The sequence below is a fragment of the Scyliorhinus torazame genome, chromosome 22 (assembly GCF_047496885.1).
Source record: "Scyliorhinus torazame isolate Kashiwa2021f chromosome 22, sScyTor2.1, whole genome shotgun sequence".
Classification (NCBI taxonomy): Eukaryota; Metazoa; Chordata; class Chondrichthyes; order Carcharhiniformes; family Scyliorhinidae; genus Scyliorhinus; species Scyliorhinus torazame.
The window spans coordinates 41,157,045-41,181,025 of NC_092728.1; the positions used below are offsets into that span (position 1 = coordinate 41,157,045).

The 23,981-nt window shown below is 52.2% G+C and overlaps 1 protein-coding gene across 2 annotated transcripts in view; it reads left to right on the plus strand.

Annotated features, from left to right (window-relative positions):
- LOC140399033 (sodium-dependent phosphate transport protein 2C-like) overlaps positions 1–23,981 on the plus strand; it is a 233,003-nt gene that overhangs the window by 32,376 nt on the left and 176,646 nt on the right. For both annotated transcript variants that reach the window (XM_072488096.1, XM_072488097.1), the window contains exons 3-6: positions 7,173–7,292; positions 7,378–7,506; positions 8,180–8,323; positions 20,091–20,202. In XM_072488096.1, coding sequence (XP_072344197.1) covers positions 7,173–7,292; positions 7,378–7,506; positions 8,180–8,323; positions 20,091–20,202 — 505 coding nt within the window. The remainder of the gene's footprint in view (positions 1–7,172; positions 7,293–7,377; positions 7,507–8,179; positions 8,324–20,090; positions 20,203–23,981) is intronic.

Here is a 23,981-nt window from a genome sequence, read left to right on the forward strand (position 1 = left end):
GAAATTGTCCCATTGGGCAGACACAGCATGGGTTCATAAAGGACAGGTCGTGCCTAACTAATTGAGTGGAATTTTTTGAGGGCATTACCAGTGCGGTAGATAACGGGGAGCCAATGGATCTGGATTTCCAGAAAGCGTTTGACAAGGTGCCACACAAAAGATTGCTGCATAAGATAAAGATGCATGGCATTAAGGATAAAGTAGTAGCAAGGATAGAGGATTGGTTAATTAATAGAAAGCAAAGAGTGGCGATTAATTCCTCTGGTTGGCAATCAGTAGCTAGTGATGTCCCTCAGGGTTCAGTGTTGGGCCCACAATTGTTCACAATTTACATAGATGATTTGGAGTTGGGGACCAAGTGCAACATGTCCAAGTTTGCAGATGACACTAAGATGAGTGGTAAAGCAGAAAGTGCAGAGGATACCGGAAGTCTGCAGAGGGATTTGGATAGGCTAAGTGAATGGGCTAGGGCCTGGCAGATGAAATACAATGTTGACAAATGTGAGGTTATCCATTTTGGTAGGAATAACAGCAAAAGGGATTATTATTTAAATGATAAAATATTAAAACACTCTGCTATGCAGAGAGACCTGGGTGTGCTAGTGCATGAGTCGCAAAAAGTTGGTTTACAGGTGCAACAGGTGATTAAGAAGGCAAATGGAATGTTGTCCTTCATTGCTAGAGGGATGAAATTTAAGACTAGGGAGATTATGCTGCACTTGTATAAGGTGTTAGTGAGGCCACACCTGGAGTATTGTGTTCAGTTTTGGTCTCCTTACCTGAGAAAGGACGTACTGGTGCTGGAGGGTGTGCAGAGGAGATTCACTAGGTTAATCCCAGAGCTGAAGGGGTTGGATTACGAGGCGAGGTTGAGTAGACTGGGACTGTACTCGTTGGAATTCAGAAGGATGCCGGTGGGATCTTTTAGAAACATATAAGATTATGAAGGGAATAGATAGGATAGATGTGGGCAGGTTGTTTCCACTGGTGGGTGAAAGCAGAACTAGGGGGCTGTAGAGGGTTCCATCTCTGCTACTCCACTAACATTGTAGAGGGTGCCATCTCTGCTACTCCACTACTGGGCCGATATCTGGGGTTTGAGTATCTGTGTGTGTCTCTCTCCAGCTGGCACTGAAACTTCAGAGGCCAGGGGATGCCGCACTGGGACACCTCCACGGGAGAGAGCACTGAATCAAGCCTGCCGTTTATCCCTAACCGGAAGCCTGAGGCTTATATCACACAGATATCCAGACCCCCACCAATGCCCAGGTGATTCTCTCTCTTGCCGGTGGTGCAACACCCACCCGGTTCCTACTTCGCTGGAGTAGCTTTCAAGAGAGAGAATAGGACACTGCTGTTTATTACCTAACCAGCAGCCTGTCCTGAGTGAATTGTTCAAGATGACCCTAGATTCTCGAACCCGGAATTAAGGTGAGGAATATCTTAACAATGACTTGGTCAGAGATCGCTGGTGAGAGATTGAAGAATTTAAACGACTCCAATTATCAGCAAATCAAGGTTTATTGCAAAACCCAGGTCAAAATCATCAAACAGAAGAAATTATAATAAAATCTTAAACTCTAACACAAACTAAGTCTATTCAGAAAGTACTATAACGGACACAACGTAAAATCTTATTGTTACACAGTTTTAGCAATGACACAGAACACAAATCAAGTCCCCTTCCCCAAAGCCTCAACCACTATCAAGGTCAAGGGAGTTTCGCAAGCTGCTGCAGGGTACTTACAGTCACAGGCTGCAGGAGGTCAAGTCAAAGGTGGAGAGGTCAAGCCAAGAGACCCTCAATCGAAACACAGCCCCTTTTATATCCGTTTTACCTGGCTTTTTCCTGTGTTCGGCCAGCCCCTTTTGCATTGAATCCATAAGGTTTAAAGTTCCCGCTGGTCCTGCCCCCTTTGAGCCTGTCAGACCTGTCAAGATAGGAGTACCACCCCTAGGTCCGCCTCCAGTCTGCTTTTTGAGATAACGAGGTTGAGCTCCCTTGTGAAGATTTTCAAAGTCTTCCATCTGCTCTGGAGATCGCTGCTATGTTGATGGGGTGTTGATTGGATACTGCTCTGGTGGAGGCAAAGTCATTTACATCTGCATGGGGCTATGACCATCCCATTGTCCTGCTTGCAGGCAGGCCCCTTACAGCATTACCATGCCCCTTTGTCTCTGTGTTTAATCTTATCTAGTTGTCTGGCTCCTTCTTCCTTGTAGCTCCTGGGGGGGGTTTGTAAATACCTATGCCCCTACTCAGCTCAGCGGACCAAGCCTGCTGGGAAATTTGGTTACGTTCCCTTGGCTGAAAAGTGTCCAGTTTACAGTCTCTGGGTTTTATCCTTGGGCAGTCCAAAAAGGGCCGAATTGCCCGAAAACCTTACAGATGCCCCTTCGATACGTCCCTACCTGCTTGGACCGTATCGACACAGGTGAAGGGCAATCATTTCCTTTTGTGTGGACCGTAGGCCCCCCCTCAACAACATGCGAAACTACAAGTCCCAAGACAGTTCCCTTAATCTAGGCTACCCCTGATTTCAATGAAAGGGAAAGACAAGACCATACTTAATTTAAACACACAGTAACATACACACATTTCACCGGAACCCCAAACGTAAGGGTCCCTGTACATATATCACAATCAAGTAACTGAAACCCGCGAATCACTGCACTATGCGCTTCTGTGATCCCACGATCCTAAATAACCCACACACCACTAAACACTAATTAGAACTAACGGGGGGGGAATGCTATATACAATGCCACCCGTCTCCGGGTGGCCAAATTAAAACTGGACCCCGCTATACTGGGGCAGTTCACCTGTTTGGACCAACGGCTCGGGCCAGACCGTCCCCTCCCGGGGGTCCGGACTGCCCCTTGCCTCTCCTTCCTCAACAGGGTTCGGGGATCCCTCAGCGCTCCCTTCTACTCGGGCCCCCTTACTGCGGAACCGGGTTCTAGGGAGGTGTGGTGGGGACCATCTTACCGGGGGCTTGGAGACCCGATTGCTCCTTCGTCCCCTGAATGGTTCCCAAGCCCAAGGTGATACCTCCCTCTCCTCTGCCTCCCTAGCCTCTATACTAAGGCAGGCCACCTGACCCACAGGTAATGGCTTGGGAATCGTTACTGTCCCTGGGCTGGGTGCTTGCAGCACTGTCGATTTCTTTGGGACTGCCCCTTCGGGACAGCACCTTGTCACCGGTTGTGTGACCGTGGATTCAGGGACCTCCCCCACCGTCGTTAATTCTACGGGCGTTTCTCCACTACCACCCCCAGTCTTCCCCCCACCTTGCTCTTTCTTGCCCTTATGGGGTGGAACAATTTAAATTGACTGATGTGGCGTTTGCATGGGCCCCACCTTAAGGGATTTAAACTGCAAATAGCCGCTGAGGAAGCCTCCAGAATGGGACCCTGCACCTGGACCGGACCAGGGTCTGGGGCTAGAACTACCCCTGCGCTCCCTTTTTCCTGAGGCTGCTCCCTGGGTAGTCATATGGGTTCTTGTGGTGTGGGTGCGGGCAGGCCCTGGCCCGTTGCCATTGCCACCTGTCCCGACCCAGCTGCTAGGCTCTGCAACAAGGCTAAGAGTTTTTTTAATTCGATGGTTTCCGGGGCAGCTGCTCCTGCCGCCGGGGTCTGACTCTCTACTGCGGGAGCCCTCTCCTCCTTGCTAGAGTTCTCACACTCCCTCTTGAAATGCCCGGTCTTTCCACACCCGTAGCATACCGGTCTCTTGTCGGAGGTCCTGGAGCCCTCATGCTTCCACTCGCTCTTAGGGGGTGCTGGTGTGATTCCATGCACCTGACCCTTATGGGGCTTTTCCTCTCTCCTCTCCCCGTTGCGATATGCAAGGGTGAGTTTTCTAAGGACCTCTGCCTCATTAAGGTCCGGACTCTGCGGGTCGAACCAGTGTTCGGCCTTTGCCCTAACGTGAGGGAGACAGTTCGCTACGAGGGTCTTCAGCCAGTGGGCTGTTCTCTCATCTAAATTCTGCCTATCCGCGGGAGTCCCGCACGCCTCCACATAGACAGTCCACAGCCTGTCTGCGAACATATTTGGCGATTCCCCTGGCTGCTGCTTGGTTTCCCCCACCCTCATGAAAGGGCTACCCAGATTCAAGCCCATCGCCTCCAGAACAGCAGTCTGTGCTGCCGCCCATGTGTCAGGTCGTCCCCCATTCCCGGAGGTCACTGCCCTGCATAGTTGGGGATCTAGGGTCATCAGGAGCATCCTTATTTGCTCCCCCTCGTCGCAGTCATTAATGCTGGCTGCCTGCTCCACCTCCATAAAATTAAGCGACGGATCCCCTTTTGGAGTTAGCCTGGGAACGTGGGCCACCATCCCCCTGAGCGCGGATGCCCCATGAGGAATGATAATGTCGCCCTCAACCAGTCCCCTATTTGCCAGCCCCGCCGGGGGACCATACCTTCTCTGCCTGACAGGGCACATCTGCCCTACCTGGGGTTCCTGCTCCTCCGCCTCACTGTCTGACTCTTCTTCTCCTGTGTCCTCTCGCCCTACCACCCCTGGGTTAACTACCCACACAGGAGATGCTGTTACCTGGGGATCCCTCTCTGCTCTCCCTTGGGCCCGTCCCTTCCTGGACTCCCCGTTCCCCGCCTGCCGACCCGGCCACGATCCCGGTGCCTCAGGAGGCGGTCTATTCCCCTTGGCCTTTGGGGAATCATCCGCTGCGAGGAACACCTTGCCCCTAGGGAACCCCCTTGGACCTACCAGGTGTACCTGTCCCCTGACCTTGGACAAGGTTTCCTCCAGCTCCGTTATTCGTGCCTGGCACGGCCCATGAGCACAGTCCCCTACTTCCTCGCGAGCCACTCGGTACGCTGCCTGGATGTCCCGGAACTTCCCCTCCAGCTTCCTACACTACTCTGTACTCCGAGCATAGAGTTCCTGGAGCCTCCGTTCCTTTTCTTTACCCTCCACTATCTGGCAGTGGAGATAGTCCTTCTCGCACCGGTTAGACTCGCTTTCCTGTAGGCTGCCCTGTTTAATTTCTGCCAATTCCTCCCGCAGTCGTTCCGCTGCGCTAGCGCTGTCCTGTTTAATTTTTGCCAATTCCTCCCGCAGTCGTTCCGCTGCGCTAGCGCTGTCCCCTGCGCTGGCCCTCACTTCTCCCAACTCCTGCTCTAATTCTTTGACCCTTTGCTCTGTTTTGACTACCTGCTGGGACAGGCAGACCAGCCAAACTGCCTTCTCCAAGTGCCTTTTGTGCGCCTTACTTTCTGTCCATGCAGCCGCTGCCATTACAGGTCGCTCCGCATTGATTAGTTCTGAGACCCAAGGTTTGGTGAGGTTGACCTTTTGCCACATATACGAGGAGATTCTCTCCTCCATTTTACTTCGTTCCCTCACCCCCTCTGCCAAGTCACATACTCCAAACCACCGGGCTCCTGCCGCGGTCGCCATTGTAGAGGGTTCCATCTCTGCTACTCCACTACTGGGCCGATATCTGGGGTTTGAGTATCTGTGTGTGTCTCTCTCCAGCTGGCACTGAAACTTCAGAGGCCAGGGGATGCCGCACTGGGACACCTCCACGGGAGAGAGCACTGAATCAAGCCTGCCGTTTATCCCTAACCGGAAGCCTGAGGCTTATATCACACAGATATCCAGACCCCCACCAATGCCCAGGTGATTCTCTCTCTTGCCGGTGGTGCAACACCCACCCGGTTCCTACTTCGCTGGAGTAGCTTTCCCAAGAGAGAGAATAGGACACTGCTGTTTATTACCTAACCAGCAGCCTGTCCTGAGTGAATTGTTCAAGATGACCCTAGATTCTCGAACCCGGAATTAAGGTGAGGAATATCTTAACAATGACTTGGTCAGAGATCGCTGGTGAGAGATTGAAGAATTTAAACAACTCCAATTATCAGCAAATCAAGGTTTATTGCAAAACCCAGGTCAAAATCATCAAACAGAAGAAATTATAACAAAATCTTAAACTCTAACACAAACTAAGTCTATTCAGAAAGTACTATAACGGACACAACGTAAAATCTTATTGTTACACAGTTTTAGCAATGACACAGAACACAAATCAAGTCCCCTTCCCCAAAGCCTCAACCACTATCAAGGTCAAGGGAGTTTCGCAAGCTGCTGCAGGGTACTTACAGTCACAGGCTGCAGGAGGTCAAGTCAAAGGTGGAGAGGTCAAGCCAAGAGACCCTCAATCGAAACACAGCCCCTTTTATATCCGTTTTACCTGGCTTTTTCCTGTGTTCGGCCAGCCCCTTTTGCATTGAATCCATAAGGTTTAAAGTTCCCGCTGGTCCTGCCCCCTTTGAGCCTGTCAGACCTGTCAAGATAGGAGTACCACCCCTAGGTCCGCCTCCAGTCTGCTTTTTGAGATAACGAGGTTGAGCTCCCTTGTGAAGATTTTCAAAGTCTTCCATCTGCTCTGGAGATCGCTGCTATGTTGATGGGGTGTTGATTGGATACTGCTCTGGTGGAGGCAAAGTCATTTACATCTGCATGGGGCTATGACCATCCCATTGTCCTGCTTGCAGGCAGGCCCCTTACAGCATTACCATGCCCCTTTGTCTCTGTGTTTAATCTTATCTAGTTGTCTGGCTCCTTCTTCCTTGTAGCTCCTGGGGGGGGTTTGTAAATACCTATGCCCCTACTCAGCTCAGCGGACCAAGCCTGCTGGGAAATTTGGTTACGTTCCCTTGGCTGAAAAGTGTCCAGTTTACAGTCTCTGGGTTTTATCCTTGGGCAGTCCAAAAAGGGCCGAATTGCCCGAAAACCTTACAGGGCATAGCCTCAAAATAAGGAGAAGTAGATTTAGGACTGAGTTTAGGAGGAACTTCTTCACCCAAAGGGTTGTGAATCTATGGAATTCCTTGCCCAGTGAAGCAGTAGAGGCTCCTTCATTAAATGTTTTTAAGATAAAGATAGATAGTTTTTTGAAGAATAAAGGGATTAAGGGTTATGGTGTTCGGGCCGGAAAGTGGAGCTGAGTCCACAAAAGATCTCATTGAATGGTGGAGCAGGCTCGTGGGGCCAGATGGCCTACTCCTGCTCCTAGTTCTTATGTTCTTATGTCCTGCATCAAACCTGACTGGTCAATCCAACAAGTACCTCATCTGTGCCTAGACTTACTATTTGATTTGTCCAGAGTAAAATCCAGTTCTATCTTTGCTTTATAACAGAGAACGTGATAACAGTAACTGACTCTCTTCAATCAAAGGATGATGGTGTAAAGGAGGAACAGGAAGAGGAAGATCCCTGGGCTCTTCCCCAGCTTCAGAGTCATGGACCCAATTGGAGCGGTAAATTAACAAAGATATTAACAAACCTAAGGAACAATTTTCACCCTCTGACACGAGACTCTATATTAGTTTTGTTCTTTCACAGAGTTGGCTCCAGCTGGGAAGACGAAGCACGTTTTGAAGTGGATTGTACTGGGCAGCTCCTTAATTGCTCTCCTCTATCTTTTTGTTTGTTCTCTTGATGTCCTGAGTTCCGCATTTCAACTGGTCGGAGGTAAGAGATATCTAGCATTACGTAAAGGAAAGACCTTGAATGAGTTATTGATTAGGAACCGCACTCACATTATCAAACTAAATGATGATTTATTTCAGGCAGTTTCAGCATTTGAATGATGCAATATTGGAGAGTAAAGGCATTGTTCTGCAGCCCACCTGTCTCAGATATATCATAGGAATGCCTATCGTCTACATCAGTGAAGATGAGGCATGGTGGCACAGCGGTTAGCACTGCTGCCTCACAGCACCAGGGACCCGGTTCCAAAGCCGGACTTGGGTCACTGTCTGTGCGGAGTCTGCACTTTCTCCCCCATGTCTGCGTGGGTTTCCTCTGGGTGTTCCCACAATCCAAAGATGGGCAGGTTAGGTGGATTGGCCATGATCATTTCTCGGGGTTACATGGATAGGGTGGAGGACTGGGCCTTGGTAGGGTCGCTGCGGATTCGATGGGGTGAATGGCCTTCTTCTGCACTGTAGGGATTCTATGGATTACACTCAGTAATCTGACGTAGTTATTTTCTATCAGTGATGTGAAATTCTTTGTGATAATTCACCTTCGAAGTAACTTTGGATGTTTTACAAATTTTAAGATGCTATCTAAATGCAGATTATTGCTGTTGTTGTTTTGTTCTACGTGTTGATTTATATAAACTATCACCATTATTCTTTAGGGAAAATGGCTGGTGACGTATTTGGTGATAACACAGTTCTGGCCAATCCCATTGCTGGCCTGATGCTGGGAGTCTTGGTGACGATCCTGGTGCAGAGTTCCAGCACGTCCTCATCCATTGTGGTCAGCATGGTGTCCTCAGGATGTAAGTACATTCATCTGAAAACAAGTATTGAACACTCTGCCTGTTAGCCAAGCCCGCCTCCTACTGTGTAAGATGTAGGACTGAGGAACTGTGTTTCTGACTAAATTGGAGTGCGATACAGGACAGAGTTAATCGTGTGAGTTTGGATTACATTTACTCGTCCTTATTCGCTCTGACTGATTAGATTGTAAGAAGCAGGAAGAATAACAAGCCATTTAGCCTAGAAGGCAATTGGTTGTCACAGTCGAAGCACTACCCTCCCCCCCACACCACACAATTTAATTTCCCCTGCAGCTCATGTGTACTGCCTCTTACCATGGTCGGCACCCATCAAGTTAACCATTGATTGTTTCTATCTGGGGTATGAATGCTAGTGTTACAATCAGGTGAGGAGGGGTTGAATGGCTCCCCACTCCCTCGCTTGACAGCAACAGGTTTCTTTTTTCAAAGGATGTTGTCGTGTTGGGTTTTCTGATGCACAAATGATCCAACACGGCTGTAGATGGTACAACTCTGTTTTATTGTCTTAACAACGGTTACAACTAACTGCTGGCTTGGGTACGTGCTTCACCAGCTAACCTGTGGACCCAGCCCTAACACTATCTTAGTGAGACACTCAGCACATGGACTATGTCTGAGTGGCACGCTGTGAGCTCTGTGCTCTGAACTATCTCCTGGTAGAATGAGCGGGAACTGTGGTGTTCCCTGTTTTATAGTGCATGTGCTCTCGCTGGTGATTGGCTGCGATGTTATGTCTGTGCTGGTTGGTACAACTGCCTGTCCATCAGTGTGTGTGTGATTGCACCATGATATGCTGATGTGGATATCATGACATCCCCCCCTTTCACAAAGGATATGTTCCTACATGCTAATAAATAGAAATGTGTACTGAATGCATCTGAGTGTGTGCGTGCAATATTTACAACATGTACATGAGGCTAAACTATATACAGAGGAAGGTGTCAGGTGCAACAGAACAACGAGGTTGTACCAATAACAGAACAAATGCAATCAGCAAACGACGAGAGAAAACTTCTGGAACAATGAACGACAAGAAAAGAAACTCGTTAACAGTACTGTAAAACAATTCCGTGAGTCCAATGTTCAAACAGGCTCATAAGTCAAGTCTCTCAGGTGGGCGACGAATTTGGGTTGACCGCCTCAAGGGTGGGTCAGGATCCACCGGCTGAGGAATGGGCCTGGCCACGGGCGAGAGAGGAAGAGGCAGAGTGGCAGGAAGCTCAACAAAGTCGACATCATGAACAACAGGAGGGCGTGGCACCGGTGCATGATCTCATAGCGAGCGCGGAACCAGACGAAGGGGCCGCCGATTGCGGCGGCGAATGGAGCCATCAGGCATGCGAACCAGGAATGAGCGGGGAGCCACGTGGCGGAGAACCTCGGCGGTTGCCGACCAGCCACCCTCCGGTAGGTGTATGCGGACGTTGTCTCCAGGCGCCAGGGCAGGAAGATCAGTCGCCCGAGCATCATGTACCACCCTTCTGCTGAGCACGCTGATGTTGCATCCTTCACAATACTGGAGCATGGTCGAGGTCAGGAACATGAATGGACGGCACAGTGGTCCTGAGTGTGCGACCCATCAACAACTGGGCTGGCGAGAGGCCAGTGGACAGTGAGGCCGAGCAATAGGCCAGCAGGGCTAAACAGAAGTCAGGTCCGGCATCAGCAGCCTTGCAGAGGAGCCGCTTCACAATGTGGACGCCCTTTTCTGCCTTGCCATTCGACTGGGGATGCAAGGCACTGGACGTCACGTGTGTGAAGTTGTATGAAGTGGCAAAGGAAGACCATTCTTGGCTCGCAAAGCAAGGCCCGTTGTCAGACATGACAGTGTGCGGAATTCCATGGCAAGCAAAGGTTTCTTTGCATGTCCGGATGACAGCTGATGACGTTGTGTCGAGCAGGCGTATGACCTTCGGATAGCTTGAGAAGTAGGCAATCAGAATAATGTAGTCCCTGCCGAGCGCATGAAAGAGGTCCACGCCCACCTTCGCCCAGGGGGACGTGACCAACTCATGGGGCTAAAGGGTCTCAGGGGGTTGCGCCGGCTGAAACCTTTGGCAGGTGGGGCAGTTGAGCACCATGTTGGTGATGTCGTCGCTGATGCCCAGCCAGTACACAGCCTCTCGGGCCTTCCGCCTGCACTTTTCAACTCCGAGATGGCCTTCGTGTAGTTGTTTGAGGACAAGCTGGTGAATGCTGTGTGGGATCACGATCCAGTCCAACTTCAAGAGGACACCATCAATGACGGCCAAGTTGTCCCGGACGTTGTAAAATTGTGGTCACTGCCCCTTGAGCCACCCTTCCGTCATGTGGCGCATCACACGCTGTAGAAGGGGGTCAGCCGCAGTCTCACGGCGAATGTGGGCCAGACGTGCATCAATGGCCGGCAGATTGGCCGATGTGAAGGCTACTTGTGCGTCGATCTGGCAAACGAACCCCTCCGAGTCGGGCGGTGTGTTGGCCGCCTTGGCAGAGCATCTGCGATGATGAGATCCTTCCCCGGGGTGTAGACAAGTTGGAAGTCGTACCTCCGGAGATTGAGCAGAATGCGCTGGAGGCGAGGGGTCATATCGTTGAAGTCCTTCTGAATGATGCCGACCAGGGGGCGATGGTCGGTCTCCACAGTGAACTGCGGAAGACCATATACATAGTCGTGAAACTTGTCGATGCCAGTCAACAGGCCTAGGCACTCCTTCTCAATCTGCGCATAGCGCTGTTCTGTAGGGGTCATGGCCCGCGACGCATAAGCGACCGGGGCCCAGGATGCGGTGTCGTCCCGTTGCAGGAGTACCGCCCCAATGCCGGACTGGCTGGCGTCAGTTGAGATCTTTGTTTCCCGTGTGGTATCGAAAAACGCCAGTACCGGGGCGGTGGTGAGCTTGACCTTGAGCTCCTCCCATTCACTCTGGTGTGCGGGCAGCCACTGGAACTCTGTAGTCTTCTTCACCAGGTGGCGAAGACCAGTCGTGTGCGAAGCAAGGTTAGGAATGAACTTCCCCAGGAAGTTGACCATCCCGAGAAAGCGCAGCACTGCCTTCTTGTCTGACGGCTGCTGCATGGCTGCGATGGCTGCCACTTTGTCGGCATCCGGCCGCACACCCGACCGCTCAGTCTGGCCAAAAGAGCACTTGGCTCGGTTAAGGCGCAGGCCCTGATCTCGTATCCGTGCAAAGACACGCTGGAGACGACTGATGTGCTCCTGTGGTGTGGTGGACCAGATGATAACATCGTCTACGTAGATGCGCACCCCTTCGATGCCCTCCATCATCTGTTCCATGATGCGATGGAACACCTCAGAGGCCGAGATGATGCCGAATGGCATCCTATTGTAGCAGTATCTGCCAAATGGAGTGTTGAAAGTGCACAGCTTCCTGCTGGACTGATCCAATTGAATCTGCCAAAAGCCCTTTGAGGCATCAAGCTTGGTGAATATTTTTGCCCGCGCCATTTCGCTCGTGGTTTCTTCTCATTTGGGTATGGGGTAGTGTTCCCTCATAATGTTGTGATTCAAATCTTTTGGTTCGATACAGATCGGGAGCTTGCCGGAGGGCTTCTTGACGCACACCATGGAGCTGACCCATGGCGTTGGCTCCGTGACCCGGGAAAGCACTCCTTGGTCCTGCAGGTCCTGCAGCTGTTGCTTGAGGCGGTCCTTGAGTGGTGCTGGGACTCTACGAGGTGCGTGAATGACCGGGGTGGCGTCCGGTTTGAGACGTATTTTGTACGTGTAGGGTAGTGTGCCCATGCCCTCGAAAACCTCCTGGTTGTGCGCGAGGAGTGAGAGGAGCTGCGCCCTAAAGTCTGCATCCGGGAAATCGGACGTGCCTTCTGGAGACAGAGTGTGCACCTGCTGAACGAGGTGGAGGATCTTGCACGCCTGTGCGCCTAACAGAGAGTCCTTCGAGGATCCTACGATTTCAAATGATAATGTGACTTTGTGTGAGTTGTGTGTAACCTCGAGCTGGCAGGACCCTGTGGCCGGGATGACGTTTCCATTGTAGTCAACCAGCTGACAGTGGGATGGCAGAATCGGTGGTTTAACCTTCAAGGTCTGGAAGGCTGACCATGCGAGGAGATTGGCGGAGGCACCAGTGTCCAGGCGAAATGTGATCTGGGATCGGTTGACCGTTAGGGTGGCACACCACTCATCGCCCGGATCAATGCTGTGCACTGGCAGCGGCTGGTGGTTCCGACTTGGGGATATCCGGTTCTTGTGGATTACCGCAACGTGGAAGGCCTCCCTGTCTTCGGTATCGCTGGTCTGCATACTATCTGGATATGACTCAGTGTAGGGGGGCTGAATCGCCCGCACGTCCCTGCAAGGCTGGCGGAATTGTTGGGAGTCGGCAGGTTGAGCTGCTCAACAGCAGGCAGCGTAGTGGCCCATCCTGCCACAGCGGAGGCATTGTCGTGCTTTGGCCGGACATTGCCACTTTAAGTGGGCGGAGCCACAGTTGCCGCACGTCGTGACGTCATGGCGTTAGTTGCGCCACCGCGCATGCACGGTGCGGTCCTGCGTAGAGCGCGCCTGCGCATCACGTCCCTCTGCGTCAACGTCCCCTCTTTTGGCGCGTACAAGCGCGGGAGGCCTTGGAAAGCGCGCGAAATGGCCGCCCTCGTCCGGGCCGCGGGCCGGGAGGAACTCGATCGACTGGACCCGCTCCGCCTCGTAGGACCCGTGCCGTGCCGTTTCGGCAGCCTGGATTTGGGAGTACAGGCTGGTCGCGCTCTCATGGAGGATGCAGGTCTCGATGGCAGTCGCTAGGGTGAGGCGCTTTATTTTTAGGAGCTGCTGGCGTAGGGTGTCCGAGATGACCCCAAAAACTATCTGATCCCGTATCAGGGAGTCGGAGGTGGCCTCATAGCCGCAGGACTGCGCGAGGATACGGAGGTGTGTCAAGTAAGATTGGAAAGGCTCATCCTTACCCTGCAGGCACGGCTGGAAGAGGTACCTCTCGAAGCTCTCATTGACTTCCACGCTGAAGTGTTCCTCAAACCTCAGAAGCACTGTCTTATATTTTGTTTTGTCCTCGCCTTCCGCGAATGCCAGGGAGTTATAGATGTGGATGGCGTGTTGCCCCGCCGTGGAGAGGAGGAGGGCGATCTTCCTGGTGTCCGATGCATTCTCCCTGTCTGTGGCTTCGAGGAAGAGCTGGAAGCGCTGTTTAAACAGCTTCCAGTTTACGCCAAGATTTTGAGCGATTCGGAGCGGCTGCGGCGGGCTGATGTTTTCCATGGAGCGGATTTCTGAAAGGGTGCAGGTAGGTCTCACAGTCACTGGTTAGCGTCCACAACTGGTATCATGTCGTGTTGGGTGTTCTGCTGCACAAATGATCCAACACGGCTGTATATGGTACAACTCTGTTTTATTACCTTGACAACGACACCACTAACTGCTGGCTTCACCAGCTAAACTGTGGACCCAGCCCTATCACTATCTTAGTGAGGCACTCAGCACATGGTCTATGTCTGAGTGGCGCGCTGTGAGCTCTGTGCTCCTGAGCTATCTCCTAGTAGAATGAGCGGCAACTGTGGTGTTGTTTTATAGTGCGTGTGCTCTCACTGGTGATTGGCTGCGATGTTATGTGTGCGCTGGTTGGTCCAACTGCCTGTCCATCAGTGTGTGTGTGATTGCACCATGATATGCTGATGTGGATATCATGACAGATGTGTTTGCCAATTCACTGAGTGCTTAACTGTTTATATGCTGCAACTATGAAAGACAAAGACAGTTTTTTTGAGATAAAGTACATCTCCATATCCTCGCGCAGTCCTGCAACTACGGCTCCACCTCCGACTCCATGATCCGCGACCAGATCGTCTTTGGGGTCCACTCCGATCCCCTTCGCCAGCAACTCCTCAAAGTTAAGCAGCTCACCCTCACCATCGCCATCGAAACCTGCGTCCTACGTGAGCACACTAATGACCGGTACTCCCACATCAAGGTGGCAGAGATGGCGCGGCAAGTCCCCCACGATGCGGAGCGGGTGCAGGCCGTAAAACAGCTCCAGGGCCTGAGTCTGGATGAGGGCGGCCATTTCGCACGCTTTTCCCAGGCTCCTGCACATGCGCGCCACGACCAAGGGGACGGCGAGGCCGACGACCGAACTGCGGAGGTGCGCACATCGTTCGACCGCACCGCGCATGCGCAGTGGCGCACGGAGCGTCCTGACGTCGGCGCCATAACGTGCAACAACTGTGGCTCCGCCCATTTAAAGCGGCAATGTCCTGCAAAATCTCGATACTGTCTCCAGTGTGGCAAGTTGGCCACTACGCAGCCCTGTGCAGATCTGCTCAACTGCCCGACACACAGCGATCCCAGTCGCAGCGCAGGAACGTCCGGTCAGTACAGCAACCCGCTGCAGACTCCGACTCCGACATGGTTCCAGATTCCGACACCGAGGGCCTCACATTCCCATTCCGGGTGGGCATCATCACCAAGTATACGATGCTTTCAGCGAAGAAGGTGAAACAACTCCCAGTGCTGAGCATTGATCCGGAGGACGAGTGGTGCGCCACCCTTACGGTTAACGAATCTCGCATACGCTTCAGGCTGGACACCGGCGCTTCAGCGAACCTCATTTCAAAGTCTGCCCTTCACACCATCTGCGTCAGGCCAAGCATTCTTCCACCGGCCTGCCAGCTCATCGACTACAATGGCAATGCCATTGCTGCCAGTGGCTCATGCCAGCTTGCGGTATCCCATTGTTCTTCAAAAGCAACCCTGCGTTTTGAAATTGTTGGAACCAACAGAGCTTCCCTGCTCGGTGCTCGGGCCTGCAAAATCCTGAATCTTGTGCAGCGGGTTCACTCCATGTCGCCCGCTGAGGCATCAGCCTCGCCAGATGTCAACTTCCAAGCCCAATTAGATGACATCATAGCAGAATACCACAGCGTCTTCGAAGGTATGGGTACACTACCTTACCGATACAAGATACTGCTGAAGCCGAATGCCACACCCGTGGTTCATGCACCGCGTTGGGTGCCGTCACCCCTCAAGGACCGCCTCAAGCAGCAGCTGCAAGGCCTCCAGGGCCCGGGGGTCATTTCTAAGGTCACTGAACCCACGGACTGGGTTAGCTCCATGGTCTCTGTCAAAAAACCGTCAGGGGAACTTCGCATTTGTATCGACCCCAAAGATTTGAACCGTAACATCATGAGGGAAGACTACCCCATACCTAAACGAGAAGAGCTCACCAGCGAAATGGCTCACGCCAAGCTTTTCACGAAGCTGGATGCCTCCAAGGGGTTTTGGCAAATACAGCTGGATGCGTCCAGTCGAAAGTTGTGCACATTTAACACCCCGTTCGGTCGCTACTGTTACAACCGGATGCCCTTTGGCATCATCTCCACCTCGGAGGTGTTCCACTGCATAATGGAGCAAATGATGGAGGGCATCGAGGGGGTGCGAGTGTACGTCGATTACATCATTGTCTGGTCCACAACTCCTCAGGAACACATCGATCGCCTCAAGCGAGTGTTCCACAGGATCCACGAGCATGGCCTCCGACTCAACAGAGCCAAGTGCTCGTTCGGTCAAATAGAAATAAAGTTCCTTGGCGACCATATTTCGCAGTTCGGTGTGCAGCCAGACGCAGATAAGGTGTTGGCGATCAACGCCATGAAGACCCCGGAGGACAAGAAGGTGGTCCTCCGCTTCCTAGGGATGGTCAATTTCCTTGGGAAGTTTATCCCCAACCTTGCATCACACACCACAGCTCTCCGCAATCTTGTAAAAAAAACTACGAACTTCCAGTGGCTCCCCGCTCATGAGCGAGAGTGGCGTGAGCTCAGGACGAAACTCACCAAGGCCCCGGTACTGGCGTTTTTCGACTCCGCCAAGAAGAGGAAGATCTCCACCGACGCGAGCCAGGCTGGCATTGGGGCAGTACTCCTCCAGCGCGACGAATCCTCCTCCTGGGCCCCAGTCGCATATGACTCTAGAGCCATGACACCTACTGAGCAACGATACGCTCAGATTGAAAAAGAATGCCTGGGCCTCCTCAGAGGGATTGACAAATTCCATGATTACGTGTATGGACTCCCAAATTCACAGTCGAGACAGACCACAGGCCATTGGTTCACATCATCCAAAAAGACCTCAATGATATGACGCCACGGCTGCAACATATCCTCCTCAAACTCCGCCGCTACGATTTCGACCTGGTCTACACCCCGGGCAAAGAGCTCATTGTGGCCGATGCACTCTCTAGATCCATCACCACGCCGTATGAGCAGTCGGACTTCGTCAGATAGACGCTCAGGTGAAGTTTTGTGCATCCAACTTTCCGGCCACTGATGAAAGGGTCGTGCAAATTCGTCAGGAGATGGCCAGGGATCCTTTACTCCAGCGGGTAATGCGACATCTCACGGATGGTTGGCAAAAGGGGCAGTGCCCCCAGTTTTATAATGTAAAGGACGATCTAGCGGTAGTGGACGGCACATTAATGAAGCTGGACAGGATAGTAATCCCACAGAGCATGCGAGAGCTGGTCCTCGGCCAAATCCACGAGGGTCACCTGGGGGTCGAAAAGTGTCGCCGTCGAGCCCGAGAGGCAGTATATTGGCCAGGCATCAGTCAGGATATCGCCAACACTGTCCTCAATTGCCCAACGTGGCAAAGGTTCCAGCCGGCTCAGCACAAAGAGACTCTACAGCCGCATGAACTGGTGTCCTCCCCATGGTCCAAAGTTGGTATTGACCTCCTTCATGCAAAGGGCCGAGACTATGTCCTCCTCGTGGTCTACTTTTCCAACTCCCCCGAGGTGGCCAGACTGACTGACCTCGCATCAGCAACGGTCATCAAGGCATGCAAAGAGACTTTTGCCCGTCATGGCATTCCACTTACAGTTATGACTGATAATCGCCCTTGTTTCTTCAGCCAGGAGTGGATGGATTTTGCCCAGCCATACAGCTTCTACCCCCAGGCGAATGGGAAGGCTGTAAAAGGGGGTCCACATTGTTAAAAGACTGTTGTGCAAAGCTGCTGACTCGGGTTCGGATTTTAACCTAGTGCTGTTAGCCTACAGGGCGACTCCTTTGTCCGCTGGCCTGTCCCCAGCACAGCTGCTAATGAACCGCACACTACGGACGACGGTGCCGGCTATCCACATCCCGGACCTTGACAATTTTCCGGTCTTGCAGAGGATGCAACAGTCTCGGGCTCAATGCAAGTCGGTGTACAACGCCCACGCCACAGATCTCCCCGCTCTGGCTCCTGCTGACCGAGTTCGTGTTCAGCTACCTGACGGTGGCTGGTCTGCCACGGCTGTGGTGGTTAAGCAAGTGGCCCCGAGATCGTTCCTCGTTCGCCTGCATGATGGCTCCTTTCTTCGGCGTAATAGGCGGGCACTGCGGCTGCTTCCACGCCCGCCACCTGAACGTGATGTCGCGCCTCGCATGCTTTTTCCTCAGGACGCGCCCTTCCATGAGGCCACCGATCTGCCAGTTCTTTTACCGACCTCTACATTGGAGGCAGTTCCACCCGTTCCAGTGCAGGCGGCCCCTGACCCACCCTTGAGGCGGTCAACCAGAATTTGTCGCCCACCACAGAGACTGAATTTATAGACTGAATGTTGCATTACCTTGTGATCCGTTTACACATCTGTACATATTGTTTTGTTCTAATTTGTTATCCGCCCTCTATCTGCACTCGACACCTTCTCATGTAAATACGTTAACATACTTTGTATATAGTCAGGCTCCTGTACACACACAGTCACTATTTATTGACCTACACACAATTTTTTAAATAAGTAAAAAAAAAGGGGGGAGATGCATTAATAATAACACAGGTATATGATGGTGCACAGACAGACAGTGATTGACACACAGGATGACCAGTGAACACACAGAGCACAGCAGCCAATCACCAGACAGGACACAACCACTATAAAGCCAGAGGGCACTAGTTTTCCCGCTCTCTTGGGATCCAGCCTCTGAGACAGTCAGAGCCCGTGAGCAGCAACTAGAACATCCACCATGTGGTAATAAGATAGTCTGGTCAGGTTAGCCTCAGGTCTCCAGTCAAGTCAGCATAGTGTCAACCCACAGTTAAAGTGTGTATGATAGTTAATAGTTCAATAAAATCGAGTTGCATTTCTTTAAGTGTTGGAAGCCTGTCTCTCTCACTGCTAGAGTAAACACAGTCCTCACAGACCCGGCATACCCAACACATCAGGCAATAGGGATTTTAAAGTCATGTTTCTGTTGCCTGCATTGGTCAGGGAGCACTTCACAGTAGTCCCTTGTGATTGCCTCGAAGATTGTAGTGGCATTGCACAGCTTTGACTTCGGGGAAGGACTGACCTTTCAGCCTGAAGGCGATTTAACGGCAGAAATGGAGGATTTGGAGGAACACGATGTGGAGCCAAGTGCAGACATGCCTCCTGGAGCAGACGAGGAGGCCTAGGCTCCAGCCGTAACCAGGGCAACTAGAGATCACCTGGTAACTACTGCATGTCTGGGACTGGTTTAGCACACAGGGCTAAATCGCTGGCTTTTAAAGCAGACCAAGGCAGGCCAGCAGCACGGTTCAATTCCCGTACCAGCCTCCCCGAACAGGCGCCGGAATGTGGCGACTAGGGTCTTTTCACAGTAACTTCATTGAAGCCGACTTGTGACAATAAGCGGTTTTCATTCATTTCATTTCATTTGGAAGTTGAGACCTGCATATTTCCTGCCTGTCACTCCACTCCCTTCCTTCTGAAATAAGACAAGAGCACTGTTGTTTTAAAGTTAACCAAATTACGTTAATTTAGTTCAAAACACTTGGAAAACGTTTGAGGTACTTACTGTTTCGAATCCCAAAGGTCAGCTGCTTGAAATAAGATTTTGTGTCTCTTCCATTATTCTTGAGAATATTTTTTAAATTACAAAACTTTACAGAGACTGCTCCAAATGTGTTATTCAAGCATCAGCAACACTGAATACTTTAAGAAAACTATTTATGGATAACAATAGCTCCAATAAACAACACATCCAAAGTGGAATAGCACATTTTTAAATAACGGCATAAATATATTAAAAACAAAACCAAAAGAAAATGTAAAGTCAAATGTAACAGCACATAATGTGCAGAAGGTACAGTGATGCAAATGTGTAGCCGTCTTTGACAATATTTTAAGTCCTTGGAATGTGACTTTAGTCTTACAGTCAGTAAATTCAAAAATCATTTTTGTCATGTCAAGTATGGTTTCACAAAAGTAGTCGCTGTGTCTATCTTGATTTCAGAGATTGACCAGTGTCTCCTAGTCCTGTCAACTCTGCCTCCACTCTGGGGCCTTCAATTGTATTACAGTTTTCCTGGTCCTGTTCCTGTAGCTCTGGACAGTGTGAGTGCTGTTTTGCACTGGCTCCAGGTGGGAGCTCCTCTGGCACTGGACAGCGTGAGTGCTACATCGCACTGGCTTCAGGTGGGAGCTCCTCTGGCGTTGGGCAGTGTGAGTGCTGCATCGCACTGGCTCCAGGTGGGAGCTCCTCTGGTGCTGGACAGTGTGAGTGCTGCATCGCACTGGCTCCAGGTGGGAGCTCCTCTGGTGCTGGACAGTGTGAGTGCTGCATCGCACTGGCTCCAGGTGGGAGCTCCTCTGGTGCTGGACAGTGTGAGTGCTGCATCGCACTGGCTCCAGGTGGGAGCTCCTCTGGTGCTGGACAGTGTGAGTGCTGCATCGCACAGGCTCCAGGTGGGAGTTGGGGAGGGGAGGTGCCAATCCTGTTGTTTCTAATGCATGGCTTTTTTTCACAGTGCTCAATGTGAAATCATCTATTCCAATTGTCATGGGGGTCAATGTGGGAACATCGGTGACCAGCACCTTGGTGTCCTTGGCCCAGTCTGGAGAACGTAATGAGTTTCGGAGGTAAGCCCTACTAACTTACAGCTGCTCACGACCTACTTTCCACCTGCTCCTTTACAGGAGATTGGGGTCTGACTGTTGGATCTCTCAACACTCACTGACATGTTTGGCTTGTTGCATTCCTCTCAGATGATTATATTCCTCCCAAGCACCAGGCCTGACAACATTCTGATGGAATGCAGGAGCATTCTGTTTGTTAGTCCCAGTTCTGGACCCAGCAGTTGTTTTGCATCAAGCTCCATCTCCCGATTCAACCCCTTTCTCAATCTCTATGTAGGGTATGGCATTCCTAATTGCTTTTGCTGTTGTTGGCAGCCAGGGCAACGAGATTGGGCCTGAGCCTGTTGCCACCAGATTGGAATTGAGTATCTGCACATGTTTTGCTGATTTGTAGGTTGTCTATTTCCTTTGCTCTACCCAGACATTGACCTTTATATTTACATGATGGCATGTAAACCTGCAGTGTCACAATGTGGGAGGAGTTGCCCAAATTGAGGGAGAGTTGGCAGCTAGGTGGGAAGGCCTACACTGTTGGGCTGTGGCCATGAATGGGAGCGCAGGCAGGCTGGAGGGGCCTAGAGTCAGGGCCTCGGGATGATTGGAGATCATGGAGGCTGGGTAAGAGATTGGATTAGTGGAAAATGGCTAGTGAGGGCCTGGGTAGTTCTGCTCCTCCTGACCCGTTAGCAGTGCTGGAGAGGCTCATACCTCCTGGTTCCGGCCCTACATACCTCCCTCTATCTGCTGAACATCACAAACCCAATGGTATCAGCCAATCAGCACACAATGATAGGTGTTAAATCATAATTGCTGATAAAATCTGAGGCATAGAGTCTCAATTAACATGTTTAAATGATTGATCCACCTGTCAAGAGCAGGTTAGTTTTCATAGAATTTCAGTGGCAGAAGGAGGCCATTCGGCCCATCGAGTCTGCACCGGCCCTTACAAAGAGCACCCTACTGAAACCTATGTATCTCCCCTATCCCTGTAACCCAGTAACTCCCACTTAACATGTTTTGGACGCTAAGGGCAATTTAGCATGGCCAATCCACCTAACCTGCACATCTTGTGGTACACCTCGTTACCCAGAAAATCTCCCTGGCCTCCGGATCCCATTCCGTGAAAATCCGGGGGTACTGCATTGTGACCCTCACTGTCTAGGGCATAGAGTTTAGCAACTTCCGGCTCTACATCCTCCCCAACCTCTGCGCTGCCCTGTTACTCGGCCTGGACATCCAGTGCCACCTCCAAAGCTTAACTTTAAAATTTAACATCACTCTCCCCACTGACCTACCCCCCCTCACCGTTTGCGGCCTCATGACCCTTAAGGTCGATCCACCTTCCTTGTTTGCAAACCTCACCCCGGATTGCAAACCCGTCGCCACCAGGAGCAGATGGTACAGTGCGCAGGACAGGACCTTCATCAGGTCGGAGGTCCAGCGGCTTCTGCGGGAAGGCATCATTGAGGCCAGCAACAGCCCCTGGAGAGCCCAAGTGATGGTAGTAAAGACTGGGGAGAAACACAGGTTGGTCATTGACTACAGTCAGACCATCAACCGGTACACGCAGCTCAACGCGTACCCTCTCCCACGCATATCTGATATAGTCAACCAGATTGCACAGTACCGGGTCTTTTCCACAGTGGACCTGATGTCCATCTACCACCAGCTCCCCATCCGCAAGAAGGACTGCCCGTACACCGCGTTTGAAGCAGATGGCCGCCTCTATCACTTCCTTAGGGTTCCCTTCGGCGTCACTAACGGGGTCTCGGTCTTCCAACATGAGACGGACTGAATGGTTGACCGGTACGGATTGCAGGCCACCATCCCATCAACATCACCATCTGCGGCCACGACCAGCAGGACCACGAAATTAACCTTCGCAAAATTCTCCACACCGCCAAACTTCTTAATCTCACGTACAATAAGGAGAAGTGCGTGTTCCACACCAACCGCTTAGCCATCCTTGGCTATGTTGTGGAAAATGGTTCTAGGGCCCGACCCCAACCGCATGGGCCCCCTCATGGAACTCCCCCTCCCCCACTGCCCCAAGGCCCTGAAACGATGCCTGGGGTTCTTCTCCTATTATGCCCAGTGGGTCCCTAACTATGCGGACAAGGCCCGCCCACTCATTCACTCCACAGTTTCTCCCCTGACGGCTGAGGCCTGCCAGGCCTTTAACCACATCAAGGCAGACACCGCCAAGGCCATGATGCACGCGGTCGACGAGTCCCTCCGCTTTCAGGTCGAGAGCGATGCACCGGATGTAGCTCTAGCCGCCACCCTCAACCAGGCAGGCAGGCCCGTGGCATTCTTTTCCCGCACCCTCCATGCCTTCGAAATTTGGCCCTCCTCTGTCGAAAAGGAGGCCCAAGCCATTGTGGAAGCTGTGCGGCATTGGAGGCATTACCTGGCCGGCAGGAGATTCACTCTCCCCACTGACCAACGGTCGGTTGCCTTCATGTTCAATAATACACAGCGGGGCAAGATCAAAAACGATAAGATCTTGAGGTGGAAGATCGAGCTCTCCACCTATAATTATGAGATTTTGTATCACCCCGGGAAGCTCAACGAGCTACCCGATGCCCTATCCCGAGGTACATGTGCCAGCACACAAGTGGACCGACTCCGGGCCCTACACGATGGTCTCTGACACCCGGGGGTCACCCGGTTCTTCCACTTTATAAAGGCCCGCAACCTGCCCTACTCCATTGCGGAGGTCAGGGCTGTCACCAGAGACTGTCAGGTCTGCGCGGAGTGCAAACCGCACTGCTACTGGCCAGACCGAGCACACCTGGTGAAGGTCTCCTGCCCCTTTGAATGCCTCAGCATGGAATTCAAAGGGCCCCTCCCCTCCACCGACCGAAACACGTACTTCCTGAACGTGGTCGATGAGTACTCCCAGTTTCCCTTCGTCATCCCATGCCCCGATATGACTTCTGCCACGGTCATTAAAGCACTCAACAGCATCGTCGCCCTGTTCGGTTTCCCCGCTTACGTCCACAGCGACCGGGGATCCTCATTTATGAGCGATGAGCTTCGCCAGTTCCTGCTCAGCCAGGGCATCGCCTCGAGCAGGACGACCAGCTACAACCCCCGGAGAAACGGGCAGGTGGAGAGGGAGAACGGTCTGGAAGGCCGTCCTGCTGGCCCTACGGTCTAAAAATCTCCAGGCCTCCCGCTGGCAGGATGTCCTCCCCGGCGCGCCACTACATCCGATCACTCCACTGCACTGCAACTAACAAAACCCCCCATGAACGTCTTTTTGCCTTCCCCAGGAAGTCCACCTCCGGGGTTTCGCTCCCAACATGGCTGGCAGCTCCTGGAGCCGTCCTCCTCCGCAAACACGTGCGGACCCATAAGTCGGACCCATTGGTCGCATACTGCACGCGAACCCGCAGTACGCCTACGTGGCGCACCCCGACGGGCGCCAGGACACAGTCTCCCTCCGGGACCTGGCACCCGCTGGATCCCCACCCATGGCACACCACCCGAAACCCCCCCCTCCGGTTGCCCTTGCGCCACTCACCCTCTCCCCAGCGCGCCTCACCGCAGCCCCCGCCCCAGGAGGATCCGTCCTTCCACTGGTTCCACCCGGGGGCGATGAAGACGAGGACAACACGCTCCCGGAGTCACAGGTGACCAAGTCAGCGCCTGCATCACCACCGGGACCGAGGCGATCACAGCGGAGGATCAAGGCACCCGTCAGACTGAACTTGTAAATTTTGACTGAACTTGTAAACTTTTCCACCACACCCGCCGGACTCTTTTTTAACAGGGGG